Source organism: Macaca nemestrina, chromosome 15, assembly GCF_043159975.1.
Source record: "Macaca nemestrina isolate mMacNem1 chromosome 15, mMacNem.hap1, whole genome shotgun sequence".
NCBI classification, from domain to species: Eukaryota; Metazoa; Chordata; class Mammalia; order Primates; family Cercopithecidae; genus Macaca; species Macaca nemestrina.
This window is the reverse complement of record NC_092139.1, coordinates 98,170,728-98,193,193: the sequence shown is the minus strand read 5'-3', so window position 1 is coordinate 98,193,193 and position 22,466 is coordinate 98,170,728. Positions and strand designations below refer to the sequence as shown.

General features: G+C 54.0%; 1 protein-coding gene across 7 annotated transcripts; it reads left to right on the top strand.

Annotated features, from left to right (window-relative positions):
• The first annotated feature begins 1,588 nt into the window (after positions 1–1,588).
• LOC105487228 (galactose-3-O-sulfotransferase 1) lies at positions 1,589–22,063 on the top strand. 7 transcript variants are annotated; one of them, XM_071080403.1, is made up of 4 exons: positions 1,641–1,771; positions 18,011–18,139; positions 19,307–19,446; positions 20,604–22,063. In XM_071080403.1, exons 3-4 carry the CDS (start codon positions 19,316–19,318, stop codon positions 21,742–21,744), a joined length of 1,272 nt encoding a protein of 423 aa, XP_070936504.1. In that variant the 5' UTR covers positions 1,641–1,771; positions 18,011–18,139; positions 19,307–19,315; the 3' UTR covers positions 21,745–22,063. The 7 variants fall into 7 exon arrangements, with proteins under 7 accessions (XP_070936503.1, XP_070936504.1, XP_011748907.3 ...); XM_071080402.1 differs by lacking the exon at positions 18,011–18,139 and having other exon boundaries at positions 1,589–1,771; XM_011750605.3 differs by lacking the exon at positions 18,011–18,139 and having other exon boundaries at positions 1,647–3,443.
• The last annotated feature ends 403 nt before the right edge of the window (positions 22,064–22,466 follow it).

Below are 22,466 nucleotides of genomic sequence, written 5' to 3'. Positions count from 1 at the left end.
CACCAACTGATTTACATCACTTCCTGCTGGAGTCGGCCCAGAAGGTAAAAGCCAGATCCGGAAGGATCTGTGGGCCTGCGGTGAGGTCCTGCCCTCAGCTTGCCTTGTGGGCATGTTGGCAGAACCGCTGAGTACCTCCCAGCGTAGGATTCCACGGCAGCTCCACTTACGGTCTGTGAGGCCTGCCTGACAGCTTCCCAACTGACCTTGGCAGTGTCCCTGCTGATGCCCATTGGGATATGCCCTTGTTTGGAACCGCCAGTGCATCATGACAGAGCCAGGACTATAACCTGGGGCTCTCGGTGCTCACTCTGAGCCCCTCCCAGGACTCACCTCCCAGGGGTGAGTGCTGTCGAGGACTAGGGCCAGGCTGAGGAAGGGTGGGTTTGGAATGGCTCTACTTTCCCTGAATCCAGGCACCTGAGGGCCTTGCCCTCTGCCTCTCACTGTTTGCTGGCTGTGTGGGCAGAGAATGTTTTTGTGGCAGTGGATGTAGGTCCAGCCTGTGAAGGGGGAAAGCAAGAGCTTGGGCAGGCTCTGGCCTGGGGAGCAGAAAACCTAGGGCTCCCCTTCTCAGCTGGGACTGGCTGTGGGTGGGAGGAGAGGGCTGTGTGCCATTCCCAGTCTGTCATGCACATGGCGATGGGAGGAAGCGGGGTTGCCTCCAGAGGCAGGAACAGAGGGTCAGGACCTCTGGAGCCAAAGCCTGCAGCCCGGGGGGACAACTCAGGCCTGTCTGGGGGCCTGTGCATCCAGGGCCACACAGCTAGAGCGCAGGCCCATCAGATACGGAAAAATTCCTGGCAGTCATGCTGATGTGGAATTTTCCCCATTCCAGAATCTCCCAGTAATGGCGGGGGCAGTGGGGCTCTGACGCGTCCCAGACCCCACTGGGTGGCCAGCTGGTTCCTTACTGCCCACAGCTGGGCTGATGATTCCAGGCAGGCAGGCATTGGTCCTCATCCATGATCTTGCTCCTCTCGGGTGAAGAAGGAAAGGCCAAGCTTGGAAAATGAGACAGGGCCTGGATGGGACACCTGCCTCCTGATTGCCCTGCTCAGCCCTCATTGGCACCCTAGAGAGTGACAGCTGAGACCTCCAGGTGGCAGGACCAGTTGGAGCTCAGTCTCTTGCTTGAGCGCCCTCCACTCCCATGAGTGCCAAAAATGTGTTGTCCCCAGTTGGCACTGACTAGAGCAAGAAGCCATATGATCCATTGGATCCTGAGGGCTCCAGGACCCCCCAACCAAAGTTAAGCAATAGTCCTGCCGCCGCCTTTTTCCCAGAGCCGTGGTTCCCCTCCCCACCACCACCAAGCCTGGGCATCCTCAAGTCTTCTGGGCTGAGGGCTCCGTTGAGCCAGAGGGCCGGCGGCGGGACAATGGCCCCGTTGGCGCGTCCGAGACAAACGGGCCTTGTTGGGCCGGCAGCGGGGGCGCAGCGATGCGCCCCAGCGCGCTGAATGCGGCTTCTGTGCGTCTCGGGCGGGCGCAGAGGGGCCGGGACGGGGCGGGGAGGGGGCTGGCCCGGGGCGGGGAGGGGTCTGGGGTCCGGGGCGTCCATTGGCCCTGGCGCCGGAGGCCGGGCCAGGCTGGCGGCCGCACCTGGCCGGGAGCGGACGCGGTGCGGCAGCGGCGGCGGGGGCGGGGGCATGGACCAGGCCTGGTGGAGCGGGGGGCCCGGCCGGGTGCGCCCCGCCGCCCAGTGAGCGCCCGGGCGGCGCGGCCCGGGCCGAGCCACCCACGCTGAGGCGGAGGAGGACGGGGACAAGGTACGTCTTGGGCTCTAGCACCCACTGCCAGCTTGAGCCCTGCCTCACTCTACTCCCTGGGGATACCGCCCACTTTACCCTAACCCCCAAACTGGGACCGCGCGCCGGAGGAGGGGAATAGGAGTGCAGCACCGATGCTCTAGACGCTGGGTACCCCTGCCCACTGCCAGTGGGTGGCCCGGTGGGGGCCAGGGAGGGCGCAGGTTGGTGCCCTCCATGCCCTTGGTTTTTTCCCCTGCCCCCTAACCCCCCTTCCAGGGCTTCTCAGTCCCTGAAGGTGGGATGGGTGGGGCAGAAGGCAGGTTGCTGGGGCTGGGCTGGAGCTGGGAGTGAGTTAATGATTAATATTGGACACAATGGCCAGAGCCCTAGGGGAGGAGGGGCAGAGATCTCTCCTGTCTCCATCAGCCCTTCCCAGAAAGGGGGTCAGAGCAGGAGCCGGAGACCATAGTAAGGGATGGATCCCCTCTGCTGGGGGAAGGCCCTGACCTGTACCCCAGAGGAAGCAAAGCCACCAAAGAGAGGTTTGGGAGGGTAGGACAAACCCTGGCATCCAGGAGGGGTCCTATAGGAAATCCCACCGTTCCTCTTTCCTAGCCCAGTGCCCAGGAAGGGGGTCCAGCTTGGTCTGCCCTGTTGGTGCCAGGCCAGCATTTTGGTACCAGCACAGAGCACACTACAGACCGAGCCCTTCCCAGTGGGAACTGCCCCGCTCAGCTGCCCAGAGCCAGAGAGGTGATGGGCACGTCTGGCTGCTGTAACCCACACCAGGGGGAAGGAAAGGGAGAGAGGGCAGCAGGCTTGACACCTGATCCCCGGGCTGCTGCAGTGACAGGTGACAGGTGCCATGAGAATCCTCCAGAGGGTAGAGAGGTGTGGAGGACTGTCCATTCCAGTTGAGAAAATCCAACCTCTTCCTTTACTGACGGGGTGACCTGAGACCCAGAGGGGGTGAGGCTTGTCCAGGGCCACACAGGGGGCACAGGAGGGCAGTCCTGGGCCAGAGCAGTCACTGTGTACGCACTGTTCCTTGTCCTGTGAAGGAGGCATTACTACCTATCCCCATTATCCAGAGGGGGATACTGAGGCTCAGGGAGATTCAGTGACTTGTCCAAGGTCACATGGCTCAGAGGTAGCTGAGCTGACTCCAAATCACAGGAGTCTTGCCCTGGCCCCCATTTCAGGACCCCAGCCCAACCCATGACCTCTCTCTGCTCCTTTGGGGTCCTGCCTTCTTGGATCTGCCTGGGCTGCCCCAAACCCTCAGCTCTGGACCCCTCCCCCTCGCCTCCCTGGCTCCCAGCTCCGCCTGACACTTCAGCGGGTGAGCAGGCTGCTACCCCGGGAGCAGAGACAACGAAGCCCTGTTCCCAGCTGCCACCTCAGCCTGCTTTATTCCCTGCTTGCTCAGGCAGAGCCCTTCCTGAAGGAAGCTCCCTGTGGACAGAGAACGCCTGGTCCCCATGCATCCCCTTCCCTTAATGGGTCTGATGCCCTCTTGTCACCCAGCAAGGGAGGAGTGTGTCCCCAACAGCCCCTCCCACTGGGTTCTGAGGGACTGGGTGTGCCACCCAGTGAAAGAGGCAATGATTAACCTGAGAGAATGATGCACAAATGGAATTCTGGGCCTGGCTGCAGGCTCCTGAAGGGCTCCTTGCTTCACTTTGACTGGGTGAGGAATATAGATGAGCCCTTTTAGGGGCTCCACATGACTCCAGGGCAGAGCAGGATGGAGTACAGGTGCCCATGGGGGTCATCAGGCTGGGGACTGCTGGAATCTCCAGGTGAGGGGCGATGGTGGGAGAAAGTGGGGGCCCAGAGGATGCCTGCATTCCCCCCTGCTAGTTCCGGCTCCTTGGATGGGGATAGTGTCCTTCTAGAAGTCTGAACAGACAGAGCCTGCTTCCCCACCAGGTCGGAGCTAGGAGGATCACAATACAATCAGAGGAGCTAACGCTGAGTGTGTGAAGGGCTCTGCGTGCCTCACAGCAGGCCTGTGAAAGCGTCATAGTACCTGCCAGTTTTTAGGAAACCAAGGCTCAGAGAGGGGAAGTCACTTGCCCAAGGTCGCCCAGCTGCGGGGTGGTGGAGCCAGCATTTGTTACCAGGGGAGTTTCCAGGAGTGGAGAGGTGGGTGTAGGTATCTCCAGCATTGTGCATTGCAAGTGTCAGTACCTTTTCACAAACCTTTATATTGTTACATAGTTTTAGGCAAATAAGCACATAACAATCCTTAACAAATATTTCAGGCATGTTATAAGGTACAGAGACTGATATTATCAACTCCTACATACTCAGCTCTGGTGTTCTCAGCATTTTTGGAGCTAATGACCAAATGATTGACTTCTTGGTGAAGCTGTGACTTGCAACTCCCCAGTTAGCGCTTCTTTAAGGCTACTCAAATCTCCCCTCAGGAAGCCAGGTGATTTACCCAGACAAGGCAACGGAGCAGGAAGAGCTGGGGCCTTGCTCCTCATTTTGGCTTTGCTGCGTAGGCCTTCTACAAGTTACTGAGCCTTAGTTTCCCCACACATCACATTGGGCTAGCAGAGGAGACTGGGAGTGTCTGTCAAGGTCACAGGCGTGGATGCCCTTTGTTTTTTGTGTTTTTGAGAGGGAGTCTTGCTCTTTCGCTCACACTGGAGTGCAGAGGCACCATCTCGTCTCACTGCAAGCTCTGCCTCCTGGGTTCACGCCATTCTCCTGCCTCAGCCTCCCGAGTAGCTGGGACTACATGCACCCTCCACCATGCCTGGCTAATTGTTTTGTATTTTTAGTAGAGACGGGGTTTCACCATGTTAGCCAGGATGGTCTCGATCTCCTGACCTCGTGATCTGCCCGCCTCGGCCTCCCAAAGTGCTGGGATTACAGGCGTGAGCCACCATGCCCGGCCGTGGATGCCCTTTGAAACAGCAGAGAGGTGACCTTGCAAGATCAATAAGTGCTTTCTGAATCATCAAAGAACATTAGCCTCTCTCAACTGCCGGGCCGGCTACCACCTGCATCCACCCCTGCAGCCTAGGGAGCAGCAGGGGTCAGATGTCAGGGCTGACATTTTGGAAGTGGTCCTCCGAGCCAGCGAGTTGGGATCCAGCTGAAATGCTCCAATGGGTGGTCTTCCGCCTCTCTGCTCCAGCACCCCATTCTAGAGGGGCTCAGATTGAGGAAGCTTCTGGATGCTTGCAAGTCACTTCCCCAGTACCCCTGGATGGAGCGTTAACCTATCCCATCTGCCCCTTCTGCTGTGCCACCCACACTTCCCAGCTCCTTCTCAGTCCCAGGCCCCTATTGCCCCTTCCACACTTGGTGCACTGAGGTTCAGAGAGGGCAGAGTGTCTGCCTCGGCCACACAGTGAGGAGAAGTAGGGCTCATCTTCCTCCAGGCGGGCTGCAGATTTTCAAAGTGGAAATATCTTTCTTTATCTTTCCAAAGTAATATAAGCTCTTTTGTAAAGAGTGTGCACGTGTGTGTGTGTGTGTGTGTGTGATCACAGAATCAAAATATGTTCCAGAAAGTATATGGGCTTACTCCCCAGGGAACTACAATTTATAACTGGGTATCTTTTCAGACCCTTATACACATGTACGAATGTACAGCTTTTCTCTACATGAATAAGTTTATTCCATATACAGTGCTTTCCGGGCTTAATATTAGGCAACTCTTTTTTTTTCTTTCTTTTTTTTTTTTTTTTGAGACGGAGTTTCGCTCTTGTTGCCCAGGCTGGAGTGCAATGGCGTGATACTGGCTCACTGCAACCTCCGCCTCCTGGGTTCAAACGATTCTCCTGCCTCAGCCTGGGATTAAAGGCATGCGCCACCACACTGAGCTAATTTTTGTATTTTTAGTAGAGATGGGGTTTCTCCATGTTTGTCAAGCTGGTCTCAAACTCCCGACCTCAGGTGATCCACCCGCCTTGGCCTCCCAAAGTGCTGGGATTACAGGTGTTAGCCACCGCACCCAGCCAGGCAACTCTTTTTTAACCTCCCTGAGCCTCAGTTTCCTCATCTCTAAATGGGGGTAAAGGCTCTGTGAGCACTGGAGGAAATTATACTGCAGTGGCCACTTTTATATGCCCATCTCAGATTGATTGTTAGATTATCTTTGAACCATATTCCTGCAGGTGGATTGCTGGGTCTGAGAACAGGCACACTCAGAACTGTAATAGCTGCTGTCAAATCTGCACTACGAACACCATAAGGAGAGTTGTATTGCTCCACTCTTAAAAGCTCCTTCCATATCCCCATGGGATTCCCCTCCAGCTACAGAAAGCAGCCCTGGGATACCCTCACCCCACCACCTTCTCGGCCAGAGCCCTGTTCCTGTATGTGCATATGAGCAAACAGCACGGATGTGCCTCAGTTGGTGAATGGCTTTTGTTTCTTGGGGTTTGTTTTTTTAAGATGGGGTCTCGCTCTGTTGCCCAGGCTTGGAGTGCAGTGGTACGTTCATACCTCACTGTAACCTCAAACTCCTGGGTTCGCAGGGTCCTCTTGCCTCAGCCTTCTGAGTAGCTGGGGCTACAGGTGTGCACCACCACACTGGGCTAATTTTTAAATTTTTTACACAGACAGGGTCTCACTATGTTGTCCAGGCTGGTCTCAAGCTCCTGGGCTCAAGCAATCTGCCTGTCTTGGCCTCCCCAAAATGCTGGATGGCGCATGCCACCATGCCCAGCTGGGGAATGGTTTATGGGGGAATAGCAGTGCTGCAGACTCTGATACAGCCCTAGCTGCCCTCTTTTATCTCGTTAGGGAGCTCTTCTTCACCCTGCTCCGTAAGTACAGGCTCCCTGTCCTTCCTCACCCTTCCTTTGTTGACTCTAGTTACTCCTATGGCCTCAATTTCCACTTCTGTGCCCAGCTCCCCACCTACCTCTTCCCCTCCCCCAAGACCCCACTCTTTGCTCCTACAGATCTTTAGACATTCTATGATCATGCCAAGCATCCCTCAGACTCAGTGTGTTCTAAACAGAACCTGACACCACGTGCTTCACCCCAGCATTCAACCTGGCCCTCTCAGCCTCCCCGACTCAGGGACTAGTTCCACCTCCAGCCAGCAGTCACCCAACAGCAACTCTTCCCTCCCCTCCTCCACACCCTGCCGCCAACAGAATGCTGCCTTTGCATGGTCTCCAGACAGCTCCGGTACTTCCCAGCCTTCTCCTTGTTCCACGTCACACCTGCACAGCTGTAACAACTACTGTGGAGGTCAGCCTGCTCCTCCCTCTCCTTCCTCATCCCTACAGTTCATTTCTTACCCAGTAGCCCATAGGAATCCCATCTGCTCACTCCTCTGCTGAAGACCCTCCCATGGGTCTCTCCCTACAGCCCACAGGATCCAGGCAAGACTCAGTAGCATGCTTCCTGAAAGCCCTGCAGCCCTGCATGTCCTTCTTTTTTTTTTTTTTTTTTTTTTGAGATGGAGTCTCACTTGTCGCCCAGGCTGGAGTGCAGTGGCATGATCTCTGCTCACTGCAACCTCCGCCTCCCAGGTTCAAGTGATTCTCCTGCCTCAGCCTCCCGAGTAACTGGGATTACAGCCTCCTGAGTAACTGGGATTAGGTGCCCGCCATCACACCCGGCTAATTTTTGGTACAGACAGGGTTTCACCACGTTGGCCAGGCTGGTCTCGGACTCCTTACCTCAGGTGATCTGCCCACCTCGGCCTCCCAAAGTGTTGGGATTACAGGCGTGAGCCACCGCACCTGGCCCCTGCATGTCCCTCTTAACCCTGCCCTATTTTCTGGCTGTCTCTGTAGTCTCTCCCCTGCCCAGCCAGCCTCTTACACGTACACACACCAGACACTCCAGCCGGTGGAATGTTCGTTTCTCAATTGCCCTGGGCCTTTGCATGTGCTTTTCTCTCTGTGTGGCTCATTCTAGGGTAACAAGCATGTTAGTTAATGCTAGCTGCTGTAACAGACAAACCTGAAGTCCTAGAAGGCTTAATGCAGTTCTTGTTTTCTTGAAATCCAGTCAGTGTCTGGTGGGTAGAGATGCAAAGGCCTAGGCTCCTCCCAACTCCACCCACGCGCAGATCCTTGGATACCGCCCCATTCATCCAGTAAATGGGAAAGGAGACCACAGAAAAGGTCCACCCACTTAACCTCATCAGCTGGCATTCTGTTCACATCTCACTGGCCAGGACCCAGTTACGTGATGACACTGAACTGCAAGGGCGCATGGGAAATGTAGTCTAGCCATGTGGCCATGGAGAAAAGGGAACTGTCTTTGGAAATTGGAGACCACACAACAGCTTCTGCCACCAGAGGCCCCTACCCCAATAGGCCTTCCCAATGCCGCTGTCCCCTCCCCAAGGCTGGATCAGGTGTTTTCTCTGTGTTTCTGCAAGCCCCAAACAATCCGTTGTCCATCACTGCCCTCGCCTCGCAGCTGTGTGTTCCTCTGTCTCCCCAGTTAGGACTGTGAGCCCTGAGCTCTCTGCACGGGGTTATCCTGAACTCTAGTGCTGGAATGCAGGTGCCCAGTAAACACCTGTGGGATGGATCAATTTAAAACTATCATGGGCCGGGAGCGCTGGCTCACGCCTGTAATCCCAGCACTTTGGGAGGCCAAGGCAGGTGGATCACTTGAGGTCAGGAGTTTGAGACCAGCCTGCCCAAGGTGGTGAAACCCTGTCTCTACTAAAAATACAAAATTAGCCAAGTGTGGTGGCAGGTGCCTATAATCCCAGCTACTTGGAAGGCTGAGGCAGGAGAATTGCTTGAACCCAGGGGGCAGAGGTTGCAGTGGGCCAAGATTGCCCCATTGCACTTCAGCATGGGTGACAAAAGTGAAACTCTGTCTCAAAAAAAGAAAGAAAGAAAGAAAGAAAGAAAGAAAGAAAGAAAGAAAGAAAGAAAGAAAGAAAGAAAGAAAGAAAGAAAGAAAGAAAGAAAGAAAGAAAGAAAAAACTATCATGGCCGCAAGGTGTCCACAATTTATTGATAGGTGGGGAAAAAAGCAGTTAACAAAATATGTCCCCCAAAGAAGCAGGTGCATCTGGGCTCCATGGCTTACACCTGTAATCCCAGCACCTGGGGAGGCTGAGGTGGGAGGCTCACTTGAGCCCAGGAGTTCAAGACCAGCCTGGACAACATAGCAAGACCTCATCTTTACAAAAAATCAAAATACAAAAATTAGCCAGGTGTGGTGGTGCATACCTGTAGTCCCAGCTGCCTGGGAGGCTGAGGTGGAAGGGTCTCTTAAGCCCAGGAGTTTGAGGCTGCAGTGAGTCATGATCATGCCACTGCACTCCAGCCTGGGTGACAGAACAAGACCTTGTGTCAAAAAAACAAAAACAGTTTCCATTCCATCGTCTCTATATATATATGACCAGAAATCCTGTGATGGTGATGACCTCTGGGGTTGGGCTTCTTTTAATCATCTTCTTTATACTCTTCTGTATTGTTTGAATTTTTTTTCAGTATGCTGCTTTCATCATTGAAAAAGTTTTTGCTGGGCACCGTGGTGCACACCTGTAATCCCAGCTACTTGGGTGGCTGAGGCAGGAGAATTGCTTGAACCCAGGGAGCAGAGGTTGCAGTGAGCCAAGATCTTGACATTGCACTCCAGCCTGGGCAAAAAAGTGAGACTCTATCTCCAAAAAAAAAAAAAAAAATTTTCCTGGGGGTGGGGGTGGAGAACCAGCCAAAGATGTTGTCATTGGCTGGGCGCGGTGGCTCACGCCTGTAATCCCAGCACTTTGGGAGGCTGAGGTGGGTGGATCACGAGGTCAGGAGATCAAGACCATCCCGACTAACACAGTGAAACCCTGTGTCTACTAAAAATACAAAAAATTAGCCAGGCGAGGTGGCAGGTGCCTATAGTACCAGCTACTCGGGAGGCTGAGGCAGGAGAATGGCGTGAACCTGGGAGGCGGAGCTTGCAGTGAGCTGAGATCGCGCCACTGCACTCCAGCCTTCGTGACAAAGCAAGACTCTGTCTCAATAAAAAAAAAAAAAGAAAGATGTTGTCATCAATACTCTGGGAAGAGACTTCTCTGGCAGGGCTGGAAGCACAGGTCTCCCTACTCTGGAAATCTTTGCTTCCCTTGGCTAGTTGCTCTCCTCCTCACCGACAATCTCACCTCTTGTTCAAGAGCCTGCACTTTACTCTCACCTAGATGAGGTTCTCACCCCTCTATAAAATGGAGATGATAACAGGAGCTCCCCAGAGAGGATTATGAGGCTGCAGATGCATGACAGGTCCCAAGCCCAGAAGTGGACCCTGTTGGGTTCAGAGTCCACTCTAATAAACTACAGCCCCTGCAGTTTGATGCCAGCTCCACCCTGACTCTCTCTTGGAAAGCTGTCTTCAAGCTAGCTCAGCTCAAAAGGCAGAAAGTCAACGGACTGTTAGCCTGGATAAAACAACGCCATACCATGTCCCAAACCTGATTCCAGCACCTAGAGAGAAGGCGACTCTGGACCTGCCTTGTGGCACTTTAAGCTCTGGTATTTCGTGGGTGCCTGGGGGCTGCTCCCAGACTGGTGAGGCTTTGAGGGAAAGGGGGACTCAGAGCAAGTGAGGATGCCTGCTGTTCCCTGGGAGAGGCTGGCAGCTGCTTAACCTATGGAAGTGCTTAGTGTGGGATGAATGACTGTCACAATAATGATCATTATTAATTGATGGTGGCACCTGGGTCCCTAAATGGTGCCACCTGCCTGGTCTGTGATGAGGTTCTAGGCAGCAGTGCTGAAGGGAGGATGGTGGAGGCATTTCTGGGCACAAGGAGACCTCTGTCCATGGACAAAGCTGAGACAACTGACCTGAACCTAAGATTCAAGTGCCTGAACTGAGTCCTAGGATTCCTGGGGCTTAGGGCCAGGGCACCTAGAACTGCCTCTTCCCGCCAAGGCCTTGGGGAGGATCTGCATCTCCAGTCAGCCCAAGTCCTGCAGAGCTGGTCGAGTGTCTGTGTATCACCATTCCTCACCCAGGTATAGAGGCAGGACACGCTCTTTGATGTAAGATTTAGAGCTCAGGAAGTGAAATCTTGCCAGACTCATCTGAGCCCCGGTCAGATGCTCTGCCTCCTGGAAGCCTTCCAGGCTGAGTTAGTTGTTCATTCTGGGTTCCCACAGATTTTGGATAAACCTTGGTCTCTGGTTGTGTCTCAGCATCTTTACGCCCTGGAGTGTGGCAAGTCTGCATATGTACTCTGGCTTTGTCTGCTCTCTGGTAGCTGGGTGACCTTGGGCAGGTGACGTTACCTCTCTGAGCTTTGGTTTCTTTACCAGGAGGGTAGAATAATAGAGGTGCTTGATGCATCAGCTGTGAGACTTAAATGAAATGCAGCAGGTGGAGCAATTAGCCCTCTTGCACCCCAGCCCACCTGCATCTCCCTGTCCCTCAGTCAGCCTTAGAGCCTGTTCTGGGCTCTGTGCAGGCTTCTGCGGTTGCTGTGTCCTTGGCCCAAGGATACCTAGAATCTTTCTGTGCCCTTGGATGAAAGAGCTGCTTGCTTGTTGGGGTCCAGAGAGAGGTGAGGACCGGCCAGGGCTGTCCAGTGGGGGCAGAGGGCTAGGGCAACACCTGCAGGGTACCAGGGTGTGCCACCTGCTATCCCCAGGAAGCAAACTCATGAATATTCATACCACTGGATGGGAGGGAGCCAGCCAGCTTGCTGCTGGGTGTCATTGGAGCATTCCTGTCTCCCAGTGACCGCAGAGACAGCCTGGGAGTTGGACGTGGCTCAGGCAGTGAGTGGAAAGGGGCAGCCAGCCACAGCCCGAGGTGAGTGTGTCTCTTATTCTCCGCCACAGGGGTCACAGGGAAAGTAGGATACCCGGATACCTGCCTGGTGGTGATGCTCTAAGCCAGAAGGTTTACCATCCCAGGCTGGGTTTCCCTGTGTGCATGATGTGGGGGAAGAAGTCCTGTTTCTCCTTCCTTCCCTGGAGGGTGTCAGTTCAGCTAAACAGGAGGATGGCCGGGCCTGGCCTGCTGCCAGCTCTCTGCACTGATGCAGGCCAATGTGACGGGCATAATCTAGAAGGGCAGGAGTAGATGGGGTGGGCTGGTGATAGGGGGACTGTCCATCCTGAGTGCCTGCGGGTGTCACTACTATGGGTGGAGGAGGTGGGAGACCCAGGTTCTAGTCCCGTCTCTGCTGCTGCTGTGCTGTGTAAACCTGAAGGTGTCCTTGCCCTCTCTGAGGTTCAGCCTCCCTGCCTCTTTATCTTCTGGCCTTGAGGCTAGGAGGCTCTGGCTGCATTGAGATCATCCCTGGACTTGGGACCCTCAGCTTCCTGCAAGCCTCCATTGTGGGTCAGTGGGCACACACTTTGGTGGGGCTGTGGCTGGGACCCTGGGAACATATCGATGATGATGATGATGACAATGATGGCAGGCCCCGCTCAGTGACTCTCTGCTCTGCACCAGCCCCGGGCTGGGTTCTTTTCTTGTGGAATGCAGAGGATCTGCACAGCACCCTGTGATGGAGGCTCAACTGGTACAGGTTGAGTATCCCTTATCTGAAATGCTTGGGACCAGAAGTGTTTCGGATTTCAGATTTTTCAGATTTTGGAAGATATGCGTATATATAATGAGATATCCTGGAGATGGAACCCAAGTCTAAACATTTTTGTTTAGAAAGAATTGATGTTTCTTTCTTTCTGGTTGATTTTATTGTTTAAACTTTTTTTTTTTTTTTTTTTTTTTTTTTTTGAGATGGAGTCTCACTCTGTTGCCCAGGCTGGAGTGCAGTGGTGTGATTTCGGCTCACTGCAAGTTCTGCCTCCCGGGTTCATGCTCCTGCCTCAGCCTCCCTAGTAGCTGGGACTACAGGCTCCCGCCACCATGCCCGGCTAAATTTTTTTGTGTATTTTTAGTAGAGATGGGATTTCACTGTCTTAGCCAGGATGGTCTCGATCTCCTGACCTCATGATCCACTCACCTCAGCCTCCCAAAGTGCTGGGATTACAGGCGTGAGCCACCGTGCCCAGCCTAATTTTAATGTTTTTGAGACAGGGTCTTGCTCTGTGGCCCAGGCTGGAGTTCAGTGGCACGATCATGACTCACTGCAGCCTCAACCTCCCAAGTTCAGGTGATCTTTCTGCCTCAGCCTCCCCAGTAACTGGGACTACAGGCATGCACCACCATGCCTGGCTAATTTTTGTATTTTTTGTAGAGATGGGGTCTTGCCATGTTGGTCAGGCTGGCCTCAAACTCCTGAGCTCAAGCGATCCTCCTGCCTCTGTCTTTCAAAGTGTTGGAATTACAGGCATGAGCCACCACGCCCCACCTTCATGTATGTTTCTTATACACGTAGCCTCAAGGTAGTTTTATTTTTCCCTTGAGGACACTAAATAAACTGTGTGTTGTGCACCTGGGTTTTGACTGAGACCTGTCATGTGAGGTCAAGTATGGAATTTTCCACTTGTGGTGTCATGTAGGCATTCACAAAGTTTTGTATTTAGGGACATTTCAGATTTCAGATTTTTGATTTTTATTTTTATTATTTATTTATTTATTTTTGAGACAGAGTCTCACTCTGTCGCTCAGGCTGGAGTGCAATGGCGCAATCTCAGCTCATTGCAACCTCTGCCTCCCGGGTTCAAGCAATTCTCCTGCCTCAGCCTCCCAAGTAGCTGGGCTTACAGGTGCACACCACCACGTCTGGCTAATTTTTTGTATCTTTAGTAGAGACGGCGTTTCAGCATGTTGGCCAGGCTGGTCTTGAACTCCTTACCTCATGATCTGCCTGTCTCGGCCTCCCAAAGTGCTGGGATTACAGACATGAACCACTGCGCCCAGCCCATGGGGGCTTTTACATGCATGTGCCTCACATGTATTACTCTCGTCTGTAGGTCTCCTACACAGGATCTCTCCTGTGTCTCAGTGAGGTGTTGTATGCCTGGACCATGTCCTCATCCACATTCTCTGCACAGGCTCTATAGCCCTGCCCACATTCTGCCCTGAGAGCCATGGGAAGTCATTCATCACACATTCACCAGGTGCCAGGCTCGGGGAGCTCAGGGATGAGTCACCAGTAGGCTTGCCTGTAGCGGGGCACGGAAGGGACCTCTCCTCTGGCACGCCAATGAACCAAGGCTGGGTCAGGGTCAATGGTGATGATGATAATAATGAATATGTGTTGATCACCTCCTGGGTACGTGCATTGTCTCAGTCTCATAGCCTGAGAGCAAGGCATGGTGGCTTATGCCCAGCACTTTGGGAGGTGGAGGTGGGGGAATCACTTGAGGCCAGGAACTCAAGATCAGCCTGCAACATAGGGAGAGCCCCCATCTCTACAAAAAATTAAAAACTTAGCTAGGCATGGTGGTGACCTGGGCGTGGGTGGTATGCACTTGAGAGGCCGAGGTGGGAAATTCACTTGAGGCCAGGTGTTCGAGACCAGCCTGGGCAGTACAGTGAGACCCCCATCTCTAAAAAAAAAAATGTTTTTAAAGTAGCCAGGCGTGGTGGTGCATGCCTGTAGTCTTAGCTACTCAGGAGGCCGAGGCAAGAGGATCCACTGAGCCCAGGAGTTCAAGGCTACAGTGAGCTATGATCACGCCACTTCACTTCAGCCTGGGTGATAGAGCAAGATCCTGTCTTTTTAAAAAATTAATCTCATAGCCTGGTGACCGTTCTCCCTCAAGCCAGGCTCCTGGCTGTCAGCTAGCTCCTCTCCCGACCTCAGTCTGTTCAGGGGCTCTGCCTGTGATTACAGAGGGCTCTGTGTGCCTTGATCTTGCTGGTGTGCGTCCATGCACACGTGAGGAGACTGAGGCTCAGGGAGGATGAGGTACATAGTTTCACACCTAAGTTAACAGTGGCCAGGCAGGAAGGGCACAACCAGACTTGGACCCCTCAGGTGGCTGGCACAGGAGGGACCAGACACCAGGGTCCCCTCTGCTTCCCCTCCCCTTATCCTGGCTGCAGGCTCAGCCCACAGAGAGCAGACCCTGCTGTGCTCCTTGGACAGAGCTTCCTGTCCACCCCCACATCCCCCACTTTCTGTGATGCAACTTTCCCTCCTTCCTTCCCCTGGGCTTGGGACAGGGCTTAGGACACACCAGGCAGGGACTGCCATGGACAAAGCAGGAAGTAGAACATTGGAGGTCTATAGACCTGGGCTCTAATTCTGGCCCTGCCCCGCCTTTGCTGAATGACCCTGGGCAAGTTATGTCACCTCCTGGAACCTCACCTTTCCCATCTACCAAATGGGGGTGACAGCAGTGTGTAGGGGGGTGGAGTGGCATCCACTAAGTGGTTGCTGAGTAGGGTCAGTTAGATGCTCTGAAGAGGCAGGCCCCTGCCCTGGGCCTGGCTCCTAACACGGGCTCAAAAGTAAAACTAGGAGGGATGGCCCAAGGTTCAGCAGCAGGCAGCACCCAGCACATGTGGCAGGGAACTGGCAAGCTTTGAGAAATAGCAAATGGGGGCTGGGCTCAGCGGCTCACACCTGTAATCCCAACACTTTGGAAGGCCGAGGTGGGTGGATCACTTGAAGTCGGGAGTTTGAGACCAGCCTGGCCAACATGGTGAAACCCTGTCTCTACGAAAATGCAAAAATTACTTGAGTGTGGTGGCGTGCAGCTGTAATCCCAGCTATTCGAGAGGCTGAGGCAGGAGACTCACTTGAACCCAGGAGGCGGAGGTTGTAATGAGCTGAGATTGTACCACTGCACTCCAGCCTGGGCAACATAGGGAGATTCCGTCTCAAAAACAAACAAACAAAAGAGCAAATGGGAGAATGAAATGAGGGAGTGAATGAGTGAACCAATAATGGTGTGGGGGGGTGGAGGAACTGTCCTGGGCGGGGCCAGGTGGAGCCTGATTGGCGGGGCAGGGAGGCTGGTCTGCCCCCTGCTGCTGGGCCTGGACCTCGGCGCCTCCAGTAGTGCAGCCTCTCTGATTCCGGAAGGTACCCTGGTGAGTGGGGCTGCCGGGGTGAGTCCTTGGGATTTCCAGAGGGCAAGCCACAGTAATCCTAATCCCTCCTCATCTTAAAGTCAGAGAAACTGAGGCCCAGAGTTTTGGACTATGATCTGGTCCACGACTCGGCCCTGTTTTCTGCTGGGTCGCTGAGAAGTTGGAGGCTGACAGGGGTGCTTGAGGCTGAGGCAGGTTTGTGCTTTGTGGGCGGCCCAGCCCCCACTCCTTTTGGGGTTGAAGGCAGGTCCCCCCGGGCCTCAGGAGGGGTACAGCTAACACTCTAAGTGATGACTGTGTGCTGGTTGCTTTGCTTAGGAAATTTCTCCAGAGAGCAGCTAGGGGCGCCTCCAGCTTTCCCATTTTACAGATGAGAAACTGAGACTCCATGAGGGCTCTTGGCGTGTCTGAAATCACAGGGCTGGATTGAAACAGGCCTGGGGCCCCTCCATGGCTGGCGGGTTTATTCCGCTTTGCAAGCTTTCTGATTTGTTACTTAAATGTGTTAAGTAACAAATTAACTAACACATTTGTTAAGGTGTTGACAATTAATTGCCTTTTTTTGAGATGGGGCCTCACTCTGGTCACCCAGGCTGAAGTGAAGTGGCGTGACCTTGGCTCGCGGTAACCTCTGCCAACCTCTGCCCCCCAGGCTCAAGCAATCCTCCCACCTCAGCATAACTTTTCCAGGGCATAGTGTGTGCGACCCTCCCCCAGGGTGGCTGACTGGCTTCTGCCTGCAGGGACAGTGGTGATAAAGCCATGCATGTAGTTATTAGCACATGTGACTTTTCCTGGCCTCGGGAGCCCAGGGCGCAGTGCAGCGTGAGCCAGGACAGGAGTGGAAAGTTTGGGACAAGAGTAGAAAGTTTGGGCACCTGGTTTTGCAGCTAAGGTAAGGTGGGAAGACCCACCAAGCCGCAGCTCTCTCCTGGACTCCAGTTCCTCAGCCTGAACTGCCCCCGTCACAGTCCACGTCTCAGCCCCCTGCTGATAGGGTTGCCACGCTTAGATCATCCCCCAAAACAAACAAATAACAACAGGCTGGGCACAGTGGCTCTTTCCTGTAATCCCAGCACTTTGGGAGGCTGAGGTGGGAGGATCGCTTGAGTCCAGGAGTTCAATACCAGCCTGGGCATCTCAAAAATAATAATATAAAAAATGTTAAAAAAATATAAAAATAGGCCAGGCGCAGTGGTTCACACCTGTAACTCCAGCACTTTGGGAGGCCGAGGTGAACAGATCACGAGGTCAGGAGATCAAGACGATCCTGGCCAACATGGTGAAACTCCATCTCTACAGAAAATACAAAAATTAGCTGGGTGTGGTGGCGTGTGCCTGTAATCCCAGCTACTCGGGAGGCTGAGGCAGGAGAATCACTTGAACCAGGGAGTGGGAGGTTGCAGTGAGCCGAGATCACACCACAGCACTCCAGCCTGGTGACAGAGCGAGACTCTGTCTCAAAAAAATAAAATAAACGTATAAAAATGAAAAATAAAATAAGGAAATAACAATAACAAAACCTCCAGGACATCTAGTTAAACTTGAAGTTTGAATTTTTTTTTTTTTTTTTTTTTTTTTTTTTTTGAGACAGAGTCTCACTCTGTCGCCCAGGCTGGAGTGCAGTGACACCATCTCAGCTCACTGCAACCTCTACCTCCTGGGTTCAAGCGATTCTTCTGTCTCAGCCTCCTGAGTAACTGGGACTGTAGACGCATGCCACCATGCCCAGCTAAGTTTTGCATTTTTAGTAGAGACAGAATTTCACCATATTGGTCAGGCTTGTCTCAAACTCCTGACCTCAGGTGATCCACCCTCCTTGGCCTCCCAAAGTGCTGGGATTACAGGCATGAGCCACCGCACCCAGCCTTGGAATAATTTTTAGAACTATGTCCCATGCAATATTTGGAGTATACTTACACCGTAAAAAATTGTATTCACTGTTTATCTGAAATTTGAATTTAACTGGGCAACCCTACCAGCTGGCTTTGGAAAGGGGGTGGGTGTGTGGGCAGACGCCTGGCCAGCTGTGTGACCTGAGCCTTCTTCCCAGCTGTGAGCCTCAGTTTCTCCATCAGCCACCCCTATAGACTCTAGGGGCACAAGGGCCAGTGAGGAGAGAAGAGCCCTGGCTCTTACTGGGTGCCTCACCTGTACCACTGTGGGATGGGTGGCACAGGGGACAGGTAGGGCTGGCTGTGCCTTCTGAAAGGTGAAGGATTCAGACCTCAGAGAGCCCTTGGCCTTCCCTGTAGACAGCCCTGGCCCAGGCCTGGGGGGCGGGGAGTGTGGCACAGGGCACGGGGAGAGGGTCTTCTTTTCCTTCTTATTTATTGATTTATTTATTTGAGACAGGGTCTCACTGTGTCATCCAGAGCTGGAGTGCAGCGGCACAGTCATGGCTCACTGGAACTCAGGCTCAAGCAATCCTCCCGCCTCAGCCTTCCAAGTAACTAGGACTACAGGCATGTGCCACCACGCCTGGTGAATTTTTTTAAATTTTGTTTTGTAGAGATAGGGTCTCACCATATGCCTAGGCTGGTCTTGAACTCCTGGCTCAAGCACTCCGCCTGCCTCATCCTCCCAAAGTGCTGGGATGACAGGTGTGAGCCACTGTGCCCAGCCTTTTTCCTTTTGCCTTAGAAAAGTGTTTCATAGTTGGGCGCGATGGCTCACATCTGTCATCCCAGTAATTTGGGAGGCCAAGGCGGGCGGATTACTTGAGCCCAGGAGTTCGAGACCAGCCTGGGCAACGTGGCGAAACTGTGTCTCTCTATTTTTAAAAAATTAAAGTATAAAAAAAAGAAATAATTTCATTATCATGCCCTAAAAGGTATAAAAAATAAGATAACTTCAGGATCTGGGAGAATTTGGAGTACAATTGAAGAAGTTTTTTTTTTTGTTTTTTTTGTTTTTTTTTTGAGACGGAGTCTCGCTCTGTCGCCCAGGCTGGAGTGCAGTGGCGCGATCTCGGCTCACTGCAAGCTCCGCCTCCCGGGTTCACGCCATTCTCCTGCCTCAGCCTCCCGAGTAGCTGGGACTACAGGCGCCCACAACCGCGCCCGGCTAATTTTTTGTATTTTTAGTAGAGACGGGGTTTCACCGTGGTCTCGATCTCCTGACCTTGTGATCCGCCCGCCTCGGCCTCCCAAAGTGCTGGGATTACAGGCGTGAGCCACCGCGCCCGGCCGAAGTTTTTAAATATATATTTTTATTAAAAATACAAGAAAAAGAAACAGAAGAAAAAATAACTAAAAATAAGGTAATGAATGTTAGTTATCTTATTTTTTCTTCTGTTTATTTTTCTTTTATTTCTCATCAACCAGCTTAAAAATTAAAAGGAGTGGAAAGTTTGGGGCCCTGGTTCTGCTACCTGGTTCATTTTAATTTTTAAATTTTAACCTTCTCCCTGCCCCATTCCCCAACCTCTCTTTGAGTTGCTTCACCCACCCTCTCTGTCTGCAACCCTGGGGCTGTCTCTTTCCAGGTGGTTGTCTCTCTATCTCTCCAGTGTCTCTCTGTCCCTGTCTGGACCCTGCTGGGGGCCACAGAGCAGGCAAAGGCAGGTCTCAGCTGCCAGGCCTGGGCAGCCTTGGGGGCTCCCTGGGGCCAGTTTCCTGACACTTGCCCCACTCTGTGCTGCCCCCGCAGGTGTCTGAGATGCTGCCACCGCAGAAGAAGCCCTGGGAGTCCATGGCTAAGGGGCTGGTGCTGGGTGCGCTCTTCACCAGTTTCCTGCTGCTGGTGTACTCCTATGCCGTGCCCCCGCTGCATGCTGGCCTGGCCTCCACGTGAGTGGCCCAGCTGGGCAGATGATGGGTGTAGGTGGGGGAGGGATGGCAACCCACCCATGGGGCCCTGTAATTACCACAGGGCCTGCCCAGTGACCTTGGATAGCCACCCTCCACCCTGCACCATGCTGTGCCAGACAGAAATTCCACTGACGGCAGAGCTCGCCATGTAACCCTGAGCCTTGGTGTGCCCATCTGTGAAGTGGGGATAAAAACAGAGCCTTTTGGCTGGGCGCGGTGACTCACGCCTGTAATCCCAGCACTTTGGGAGGCCCAGGCAGGCAGATCACCTGAGGTCAGGAGTTCGAGACCAGCCTGACCAACATGGTTAAACCCCATCTCTACTAAAAATACAAACATTAGCTGGGCATGGTGGTGTGTGTCTGTAATCCCAGCTACTTGGGAGGCTGAGGCAGGAGAATTGCTTGAACCCAGAAGGCAGAAGTTGCAGTGAGCCGAGATGGCACCACTGCACTCCAACCTGGGCAACAGAGTAGACTGTCTCAAAAATAAAAAACAAAAACAAACAAACAAAAAACAACAAAACAGAGCCTTCCTCATAGGACATGAGAATCAGGTAACACTGTCTGTACAGGGCTTAGATTGGCATCATCTGAGATGCCAATGGAGCCCTGGGGGCGTGACCTGTCCATGGATTCAAATGTGTCCCTCTGACTCCAGGCCCAGCTCCTGAGAACCAGGCTCTCCCGCTTCCTCATGGGCTGCACTGCACAGACCCGGCACAGCCTGTAGCTGGTGCAATACCAGTGCTTCGTGATACTAAGTTGAAACAGAGGAAACTGCAAATTTCTGCAAAACTGACCATTTTTGTCCTATAAAATGGCAATTTCATGTGGCCCAAGCGGCTACTGATTCATGGTACATGTAACACAGTGGCCATGAATGAGGCCTGTGTGCCTCATCTCACAACACTGTGAATAAGGGCCTGTTATTGTACCCATTTCACAGAAGAGGAAACTGAGGCCAGAGAGGCCAAACCACCCGCGCAGGCACCCAGCCTGGACTCAGGCTCCACAAGTCCCGCTATCCCAGCTCCTTTGCCACCACTGTCCCCAACAATCTCCCTCTCTAGCTACCAGAGTCCTGAGGGTCCCAGCACCCCCCTGAGGCTCTCCCCACCTCTCTGTCCCCAGCAGGACCCCAGAGGCCGCAGCGTCGTGCTCTCCGCCCGTGCTTGAGCCAGAGGCAGTGAACCGCGCAAACGGCTCGCGGGGAGAGTGCCAGCCGCGGCGCAATATCGTGTTTTTGAAGACGCACAAGACGGCCAGCAGCACCCTGCTCAACATCCTGTTCCGCTTCGGCCAGAAGCACCGGCTCAAGTTCGCCTTTCCCAACGGCCGCAACGACTTCGACTACCCGACCTTCTTCGCCCGCAGCCTAGTGCGGGACTACCGGCCCGGGGCCTGCTTCAACATCATTTGCAACCACATGCGCTTCCACTACGACGAGGTGCGCGGCCTGGTGCCGCCCAACGCCATTTTCATCACGGTGCTCCGCGACCCCGCCCGCCTGTTCGAGTCCTCCTTCCACTACTTCGGGCCGGTGGTGCCCCTCACGTGGAAGCTCTCGGGCGGCGACAAGCTGGCCGAGTTCCTGCAAAACCCGGATCGCTACTACGACCCCAACGGCTTCAATGCCCACTACCTCCGAAACCTGCTCTTCTTCGACTTGGGCTATGACAACGGCCTGGACCCTGGCAGCCCGCAGGTGCAGGAGCACATCCTGGAGGTGGAGCGCCGCTTCCACCTGGTGCTCCTTCAGGAGTACTTCGACGAGTCGCTGGTGCTGCTGAAGGACCTGCTGTGCTGGGAGCTGGAGGACGTGCTCTACTTCAAGCTCAACGCCCGCCGCGACTCGCCGGTGCCGCGGCTGTCCGGGGAGATGTACGGGCGCGCCACCGCCTGGAACATGTTGGACGCCCACCTCTACCGCCACTTCAACGCCAGCTTCTGGCGCAAGGTGGAGGCCTTCGGGCAGGAGCGCATGGCCCGCGAGGTGGCAGCCCTGCGCCATGCCAACGAGCGCATGCGGACCATCTGCATCGACGGGGGCCACGCCGTGGACGCCGCCGCCATCCAAGACGAGGCCATGCAGCCCTGGCAGCCGCTGGGCACCAAGTCCATCTTGGGCTACAACCTCAAGAAGAGCATCGGGCAGCGGCACGCGCAGCTCTGCCGGCGCATGCTCACGCCCGAAATCCAGTACCTGATGGACCTCGGCGCCAACCTGTGGGTCACCAAGCTCTGGAAGTTCATTCGCGATTTCCTGCGGTGGTGACGTCCCACCGCCCAGCGGCTTGCCTGCCTGCTTGCTCCCTACGGAGGGGCTGAGCAGGACGCCGCTGGTGCTGGCCGCCCCCAGCCCCCTCCTGGTGCCACCTCGGACCCCGGGGTGAGGGGGGTGCTTCCTGGGGGGACGCAGCCAGCCAAGACTGGGCCCACGCACACAGAGAGGGCCTAACCGATATCAGTATTTAACTAATTATACCGGTTTTTATTAAACCCCTTTCCCTCCCCAAAAAAGAATGTTCTATTTCTGCCTCCCCTTAAAGGGGAGACCTCAGAAGTAAAGGAATTTGATGTTGTGTTTTTGTTAATCAGCCTCAGTGGTGGTGACTTGGGGTGGGGGTTGGCGTGGGGGGAACCACAGTGGTGCCTGGGTGAGTCTGTAGGCAGAGACCAATGGGTGGCAGGGATTTGATGTGTTTTTGCTATGTGCTATAGTCCTATGTGGTTCAGGGACTCCCATGAGCTACCAAGACCTGGAAAAGCGCATGTGTATGTGTGCATGTGTGTGCACACGTGTGCGTGTGTGCATGTGTGTGCATACGTGTGTGTGTGTGCATGTGTGTGTGATTATCCTAAGGAGTACAACAGTTACTCACTCTGACTGTGTGCCCGGCACTAGGCTAAGGGCATTATTTCAACTCATCTTCACCAAAACCCAGCAACCTGGGGACTGTTATTGTCTCATGCTAGAGACAACGAAGGATGCTCAGA

Excerpts from the sequence above, each read along its gene's own strand:
- LOC105487228 (XM_011750605.3), top strand. The coding sequence starts at position 3,375 with ATGATGCACAAATGGAATTCTGGGCCTGGCTGCAGGCTCCTGAAGGGC. Across the intron at positions 3,444-19,306 it reads CCTTGCTTCACTTTGACTGG|GTGTCTGAGATGCTGCCACC; the intron begins GTGAGGAATATA and ends CTGCCCCCGCAG. Across the intron at positions 19,447-20,603 it reads CATGCTGGCCTGGCCTCCAC|GACCCCAGAGGCCGCAGCGT; the intron begins GTGAGTGGCCCA and ends TGTCCCCAGCAG.